The sequence below is a fragment of the Nicotiana tabacum genome, chromosome 14, assembly GCF_000715075.1.
Source record: "Nicotiana tabacum cultivar K326 chromosome 14, ASM71507v2, whole genome shotgun sequence".
Classification (NCBI taxonomy): Eukaryota; Viridiplantae; Streptophyta; class Magnoliopsida; order Solanales; family Solanaceae; genus Nicotiana; species Nicotiana tabacum.
In genome coordinates this window covers 94487413-94496148 of record NC_134093.1, presented here as the reverse complement: position 1 = coordinate 94496148, position 8736 = coordinate 94487413, and the positions used below count along the sequence as shown (strand labels likewise).

The 8736-nt window shown below is 37.8% G+C and overlaps 1 protein-coding gene across 1 annotated transcript; it reads right to left on the bottom strand.

The window, feature by feature from the left end:
• Positions 1–4747: 4747 nt before the first annotated feature.
• Positions 4748–8423, bottom strand: LOC142169052 (uncharacterized). The gene is made up of 5 exons (XM_075230249.1): positions 8169–8423; positions 6236–7846; positions 5516–5794; positions 5117–5404; positions 4748–5011 (listed from the first exon to the last, which is right to left on the bottom strand). Exons 1-5 carry the CDS (start codon positions 8421–8423, stop codon positions 4748–4750), a joined length of 2697 nt encoding a protein of 898 aa, XP_075086350.1.
• Positions 8424–8736: the final 313 nt, after the last annotated feature.

The following is an 8736-nucleotide window of genomic DNA, read 5'->3' as shown; positions in this document are numbered from 1 at the left end:
CTTAATATTGTTAAATTGTCATATGAATTATTAAAAAATTACCAGTTTAATATAGTAAAATTATAACGACCCGGCCGGTCGTTTTGAGTATATTATCCATGATCCCCTGTTTACTGCTTTCCCTATATCTTTTTCTGCTTATGTAACTTGCCGGGAGATTTTTTGTTGTAGTTTCGGAGTGAATTGGGATACTTATTTCCTAAAACATAAGCTTAAGTCTTAGGATTTTTTACCGTAGTTGGAACTATGAGAAGACGACTCCGGAATGGAGTTTCATCGATTTTGTTAGCTCCGTTGGGTGATTTTGGACTTAGGAGCGTGTCCGGAATGTGAATTTGAGGTCTGTAGCTAAATTAGGCTTCAAATGACGAAAGTTGAATTTTTGGAAAGTTTGACCGGTAGTAGACTTTTTGATATCGGGGTCGGATTTCGATTCCGGAAGTTGGAATAGGTCCGTAATGTCGAATATGACTTGTGTACAAAATTTGAGGCCAATCGGACGTGGTTTGACAGGTTTCGGCATCGGTTGTAGAAGTTTGAAGTTTTAAAGTTCATTAAGTTTGAATCGGAAAGTGATTCGTATTTTTAGCGTTGTTTGATATAATTTGAGGGCTTGACTAAGTCCGTATGGTGTTTTAGGACTTATTGGTATGTTTGGTTGAGGTCCTGGGGGCCTCGGGTGAGTTTCGGATGCTTAACGGATCGAAATTTGGACTTGTGTAATTGTTGAAGCTTTCAAGCTTCTGGTGTTATCGCACCTGTGGTGGGGTGGCTGCTGGTGCGGACTCGCACGTGCGGAAGGGAGATTGCAGATGCTGCCCTGGTCTGGGTAACCAGTGGTCACAGGTGCGACAAAAGGGGCGTAGAAGCGAAACAACTCCTGCGGGGGAGTGATTGCAGAAGCAGGAGCTGAGTGGGTGAGGACTTCACAGAAGCGGACCTTTGTCCGCAGGTGCGCACGCACAGGTGCGAGCCCAGGCTCTGCAGGTGCTGAAATGCCTGGGCAGAACCTATTTAAGCGAGGCTTCGAGATTTTTGGCCATTTTTACCAAAACCTGAGATAGGGAGCTCGGATTTGAACGAGATTTTGAAGAATTTTCAGAGACATCGATTGGGTAATGATTCTTCACTTGTTTTTGGTTAATTCCACTAATCTATCATTAATTACATCCTTTAATTTCGGATTTAGGTTGAAAAAAATTGGGGTAAATGGGAAGAAGTCCTTCAACTAAGATTTTGGGTTTTAATTGAGATTTTGACATCGGATTTGGATAATTTTGGTACGAGTGAACTCGTGGTTGATTGGGTATTCGTATTTCATGACTTTTACCCGATTCCGAGACATGGGCCCAGGTCGATTTTTTGGGATAATTTTTCTAAATTCTTTCTTTAGCTTTGATTTCATTAATTAGATTAATTTCTTATAGTTTTGTTTATGGTATGTAATTGATGTTGGCTAGATTTGGGCCATTCGGAGTCGGATATTTGTGGAAAAGGCATTGTTAACGATTGATTGAGCCTGGTTCGAGGTAAGTGGCTTGCCTAACCTTGTGTGGGAAACATTCCCTTAGGATTTGGTACTGTTGTAATATGTGAGTGCCGTGTACGTGAGGTGACGAGTGCGTACACGGGCTATTTGTTGTAAAATCGGATTTTTCACTGAGTAGTGATCTGGTTTTCATTTTAATTGAGTTATACCAGCATGTGTAGTTACCCTGTTTAGTCTAATATCCCATGTCTACGTGCTTTAACTGCTTATTTAAACTCTGTACAGCATGCCTAATTAATTTCCTGTTTTCCCTTAATATTTATCAGTTTTAACTATAGAATTCTTGCTGTTAACTATTGTATTTATCGGTTTGAGCTGTGTGTTCACTTTTGAGACTACGAGGCGGTTCCTCGGGAGTTCTCCCTGCATATTTACTTTTGAGACTACGAGGCGGTTCTTTGAGAGTTCTCCCTGTACATTTACTTTTGAGACTACGGGGCGGTTCCTCGGGAGTTCTCCCTATACATTTACTTTTGAGACTACGAGGCAGTTCCTTGGGAGTTCTCCCTTCATATTTACTTTTGAGACTACAAGGCGGTACCTCGGGAGTTCTCCTTGTATATTTACTTTTGGGACTACGAGACGGTATCTCAGGAGCGCCCCTGTTGTTATATCATTGTGCGGTGTTGTTATTGCTTTGTGAATACTTGTTGTTGTCTTCTCCGTTTTACTTCATTTTTATTATAGTATCTGTCTTATTATTATATCCCAGTAGGACCCGAACTTGACCTCGTCACTACTCTACCGAGGTTAGGCATGGCACTTACTGGTACCGTTGTGGTGTACTCATGCTACTCTTCTGCACATATTTTGTGTGCAGATCCGGGTACTTCTTATCAACCCCGCTACTAGCTGAGAGTGCTTGCTTTTGTACGGAGACTTCAAGGTATATCTGCCGCGTCCGCAGACCTCGGAGTCCCCATCCATTCCCTCCTATGTCGTTTACCTTCCTTACTTCTTTTATTAGACTCTGGTATATAGAGATACTAGTTTTCTCCTGTAGCTTGTGACTTATGATGTTCCGGGTTTTAGGAATACTGTGTATTATTAGAGTGTTGGTTATTTTAAATGCCGAGCGACATTGTTATCAGTTATTTAGTTGTCTGTTACAGTTAGTTGTTAAGTTTTGTTTCTATTTTTGTTATTTCTGCATCTTTGTTAGGCTTACCTAGTCGTAGAGACTAGGTGTCGTTACGATATCTTACGGAGGGAGAATTGGGTCGTGAAAACAATAAATATAATTTTGTATTACTCTTGAAATTTAACTTGACTTTATCATGTATGACTTTCTCATAATTATTTTGATATTTAAATTTATCAATAATATTTTTGAGTATTATTAATTTACTTAATTTTATCAAATAAATTTAATGTGAGGAAAGAATCACATTATATCTATTATCCTCTTTATACATTAACTTTTGTTCTACGATATTTTAATTTTTTTCGTTATGTTTATCTGTAATTTCTAAATGGATGGTATTGAATTAGTTCAAAGGTTAGACAGAGAAGTTCTTTTAATATATGTCATAAATCTTAGACTTTTCTTTTAAGCAAATATACCACTAGGCAGGCTGCCTAGTGGCCATTATATTATATATTGAATAAAAATAAATATCCATACTATTACAAAAAAGTTGACTAAAATGAAAACAAAAATAAACTAGGATGAAGCAATTGAATTGATAAATGCAATTTATTTTAGAAGATGTTCCTGTCAATTCCCCACATGGGATGGTGTGTGTATCCACTAGCCATGTGCAAAACCTTAGTGTAGCACCGTTATATCTCACACCAAGCCCCAAGTTTTACTTTCCAAAGGAAATGGCAGAAGTGAATGTCCAAACCACACCACGTTCAGTGATCGTTGACAAGCACATATATATCTCTAATTGCATTCCATTGTATTTGGTGATGATGTATCCATAGCAGAGTTGCATTGGCAGTAGGCATTCCAGATTGATTTCAATTTGTTTAAAATCAACTGTTGTGCATACGCAAGTATAGCAAAATAATCTAGTTCTGTAACGCATTGCCGCTAGAACTTTTTTGTCATTATCTTACCATATGATGATGCACCAATCCCAGAATGAGCATTTTTTAATGCTAATACCACTGAGTAAGGACTCATCTTCATGATGTAAGTATAATATCCAAAAGAATCTAGCATAATCAGTTCAACCAATTGAAGGCTGGCATTATTGAAGACCGTGTGGTAGAACTTTGATAGCTCCTCAAGACGTTGAAGTAGCATGATGAAATGAGAAACACAAATGTATTTGTAGAAACTAGTAAGTTTCTTTGCCGTAGTGTAATTTCCATCCTTGCGTAAAGTGGCAGCTTCTTGATCATTTTTCCAGGTTAATACCAGTGTACTGTATCTTGTTCCTCGAGATTGAAAACCTGCTAATAACACTCGATAGCATACTGATAAAAGACAGATATTAATTGATGGTAGAAACATTTTTCGAGAATCATTCATCATTATCAACTACATTAGTAGCATCAATGTTATCATTCCCTAAAATGTGCATGTAAAATTGCCAACAGCACTGAAGATTGGTCTGACATCAACATTAAAACGCATTGTAGATGATGAGTTTATTGCATTGTTGGATCCCAGATTGTGTGTCTGTTGAACAAGGTTTGGATTCATACCTTGAGTATTTGTACCAGAAAGGTGTAGTATGTTGTTGAAACTGTTTTTTCTGCCTAGAAAAGCATTCCAGTACCTATTCGTTGACATCTTAGAGCATATAGCCTTTGTCTAAAATGAGCAAAACCACTTGCATGTCCTATCTGTAACATTTCTCAGTAGGACACGACCAGAATGAGCATGATAGCATGTTGATACCACTGGTAGATGTCTTACTAAAACACAACAACAAATGGTTTTACTAAGATCTTCAGTTGTCATTTTGTTAAGATAGCTAATCATCAGTCTATTGATTTTCTCTTTGCCATCCTAACCCTGAGATTTGGAAGTTGGAATTTGTCTGTGTTGATCAGTCTCCTTCCTACAGTAGGCAATTCACAAAACTTGTCAAATTTAGTAGTACCTGCAAACGAGAACACTAAGTTAGCTATAAAATCTACTAATGTGTTGCCCTCTCTGAAAATATGTTGGAAGATCACATTGAAATGATCTCTTATCCCCTTAATCTTCTGCACTTCTCCCCCTATGCACCATGGTGTATCTCATTCCCCTTCAATGACCTTCTTCAAAACCAAAGAATCAGTCTCCAAAATGAGTGGATGGAGGTTTTTTCCAATACAGTATTCCAGTCCTGCCAGTATTGCCTTTGCCTCAACTACAACATTGGTAGTTACCCCTATGTCCTCTGCTCTTGCATGGATCAAATCACCTGCATCATCTCTAACACAAAAACCAAGTGAACTGTATCCATGATTCCCCTTTAAGGCTCCATTAATGTTACATTTATACCACCCTTCATGAGGAACCTGCCAAATGACTTTTGTAGTGATAAGAATAGGTTTTTATCTTTCAAAGAAGTGAATCATATCAAGCCACAACACAAGTATGTTGTGTAGCCATGAGTACCTAACCCTTTTCAAGAAGTGAAGAGTCTTGTTAACTTCATGAATAACTCTAGAATTAGAAACGAATCCTCCATTTTTGCCAGTATTTCTCTTCTTCCATAATTCCCAAGTGATGATAGCTGGAGCTGCTAGAAACATAGGTTTTAATTTTGTACAACACTCAGCATTCCACCAAGCTCGTATAACCTGTTTAACCTGTACCATTGTAGTTGTAATACCTGCAGCCCCCATGAATGTCTTCCAGACTTTGTCAGCAGTAGAGCTAGTTAGGAAAATGTGTTCAAGTGTCTTCTCCTATGGGCTTTGGCAGCACCAACATCTAGAAACATGTGTATATCCATGCCTTCTCCATAGGTCATTTGTAGGTAACTTATGTCTCCATAACCTCCATAAGAAAAATGATACTTTAAATGGCAATACTTTAATCCACATGTATTTGAACTCTTGGTTGAAGTTGCACCTCTCCCTAAGGATCTGCCAGGCACTACTGACATTGAACTTTACTAATGGAGTTGGCATCCATGTGGGAGTGTCCCATGAATCCTTAGTGTCTTCATAGTTGATATTTAGTATGATGTGTGCTGCAATGTCTTCAGGTATACTTTGATTAATGAGCTTTTCATTCCATGCTCCTGATTGCCATAGTTCCGAAACCTCTTGCATTTCTTCATTTACTTGAAATTCCTGAGGTAAAACAAGATATAAATGCACCAAATCCTGTAAAATTTTCATGCCAAATATTTATTGTTCCACTCTTCATTTCTCAAAGAATCTCATGTTCTACTTCTTCCCTAACATTCAACATTTTCCTTCACACATGAGAACTATCTCTAAATCGTACAACAGTAGGTAATTCGTTTTTGCAGTACTTGTTCCACATAAAATTAGACCACAAAGATTTTGTTGTCCTAAATCTCCACCACAATTTGGCAAATAGTGCCCTTGAAACATCATATAATGATCTGACGTCTAGTCCTCCCTCCTCTTTAGGAAGACAAAGCTTTTGCCATGAAGACCAATGTCTACTCCTCCCTTCTTATTTTGTGCTCCAAAAGAACCTTGGAAAGATTTTATGTAGGTGGCCGATCGTGTTTTTTTTTTGGGGGAGGGGGGGGGTTGGAGAACTGAGAGTAGATACAGGGGCATGCTTTGAAGCACACTACTAATCAGTGTTGCTTTGCCTCCAGATGAAAGTAGCTTTCCTTTCCAAGAGTGAAATTTAGCCTTAACCTTCTTCACTAGCTCATCATAGTAGTCTTTCCTTCTTCTAGTGTAAAAGATAGGACAACCTAATAGGTGAAGGGGAATTTTCCTTTTGTTGATCATCTGGCTTGATACCTGTTCATATCCCCCAAGTACTTCCATGATTCTATTCAATGAAGGAGGATGTACAGAGGTAAAAATTATGGTGTCATCAGCATATGCTAAGTGGTTCAAGGGGTTAGTCCACTTAGGCATACCAAATTCCCTAAATATTGTATCCTCAAATAGTTTATTCAAGCTTCTAGATAACACCTCTGCTGACAGTATAAATAATGCAAGTGATAGAGGATCTCCTTGCTTCACTCCTCTTGTCGACTTGAAAAAACCTGAGTTCTGCCCATTTACCAACACTGAATACCAATTATTTGAAATCAATTTCCACACCATGTTGATAAAGTTTTCAGTAAATCTCATTTTCCTTAAGACATGTAGTAAGTATTTCCAAGAAACCCTGTCATAAGCCTTTGTCATATCCAGTTTAATGACAATATTAGCTGGCGTACGTCTCTTCCTTATGTCAGTGATAATTTCCTGAGTAAGAAGTATGTTTTCAAATATGATCCTACCCTTAACAAAACCAGATTGATTAAGAGATATTAGAGATGGCAGTAGTCTTTCTAATCTGTCATGAAGCACCCTATACATCACCTTGTCGATGAAGTTACTCATACTTATAAGTCTTAAGTCTGAGAATATGTGTATCCTTGTCTTCTTAGGTAGTATTACTAAATTGGTATGGGTGATGGATTTTGGCAATGATGCACCATCGAAAAATTGAAGCATCATGTTGTGTATATCATAGCATATGATATCCCAACACTGTTGATAGAACAGTCCACTAAAATCATCAGGACCACTTGCACTATTGTCACTAAGTTCAAAAACCGCTACCTTAACTTCTTCTATAGTTGGGTATCTATAAAGTTCCAAATTATGCTCCATTTTAACCATATTAGGTACATTATCCAGCATTGGTAAATCTGTATCTTCCCCTTCTGAATTGAACTGATTCTGGTAGAAAGCAGTTGTTGCATCAATAATTTGTTCATGATTTTCTATCCAATTCCCATCACCATCCTGTATCATTTTGAGTTGTAACTTCTTCCTTTTACCATTAACAAAGTTGTGGAAAAAATTAGTATTTCTATCACCCTCAGCAAACCAAGTCATCCTAGCTTTCTGCTTCCAATACTGTTCCTCTAGACTTAGGTACTTTTTTAACTTTGCCTGTATTTTTTGGAGGACAATCCTATTCTCAATCGCAGGCTCCTCCTCAAACAATATTTCCTTTACCTTTACAATATCTTCCAGGATTGCCAATTGCTTGAAAATATCATCAAATGTATCCTTGCTCCATTTTGATAGGGCTTCTTTCACCTTCTTCAATTTATGCTTGAATAAAAGGAATGGATCTCCTATGAAGTCAGCATCCCAATTATGTGTCACCGGTTTCTTAAAAGAAGTATGATTAGCCTAGAAATTCAGGAATCTGAAAGGCCTTGGAAAATTTGTAGTCTGTTAACCACATGTTATAAACAAAGGTGCATGGTCTGATCCCGTTCTGATCAAATGTTCAATCTCAATTGATGGCATTAGATTTTGAAATGGTATGTTGACTAAGATCCTGTCCAATCTCTTGAATATGCACTGAGCATTAGGTCTTCCATTCCACCATGTGAATGGACTCCCCTTATAGCCTTGATCAAATAGCCCACATGAGTTAATACAGAATGCAAAATCCTCATATTCAGGAGGAAATTGGTAGTCCCCCTATCTTCTCCTCTTCATTTAATACAACATTAAAATCTCCTCCTACTAACCAAGGAAACTCCATATCACTTTCCATGTAATACAAATTGTCCCACAATTCCAATCTTTCTAAAGATGAACACTTTGCATACACAGAAGTCATCATAATATGTTGCCCAGTATCATGGCTGAATAATCTAACAGTAACCTGCTGGTCAGTTTCCATAATCAGTTCACATTCTACCATAGCATCAAAGAACAGCCATATTTTCCCATTCAAATTGGAGAAGGCAGACTCCATATTCAATCTTCTTCTATACATTTGAATATGCCCTAGCTTTTGAAAAGGTTCTAGCAATGCAATAACAAAAATGTATGCTCCCTTTGCTTATTGATTACCCTCGGAAAGGTCTGTTGTGTATTCACAGACCTAATGTTCCAAATCAACGATTTAAAGATCATTTAGGTTATGAGGTTTCCCTTCTAAGCAGAATTCGTGTGGGTTGAATTGGGTCCTTATTCTGAACGTGCCTCTTTGTCTTCTTTTCACCTTTTGCAATAGTTCTAGGGGATAAGTCATCTTCCCTTGTCACTTGCTTGAAATTCCCAAATGT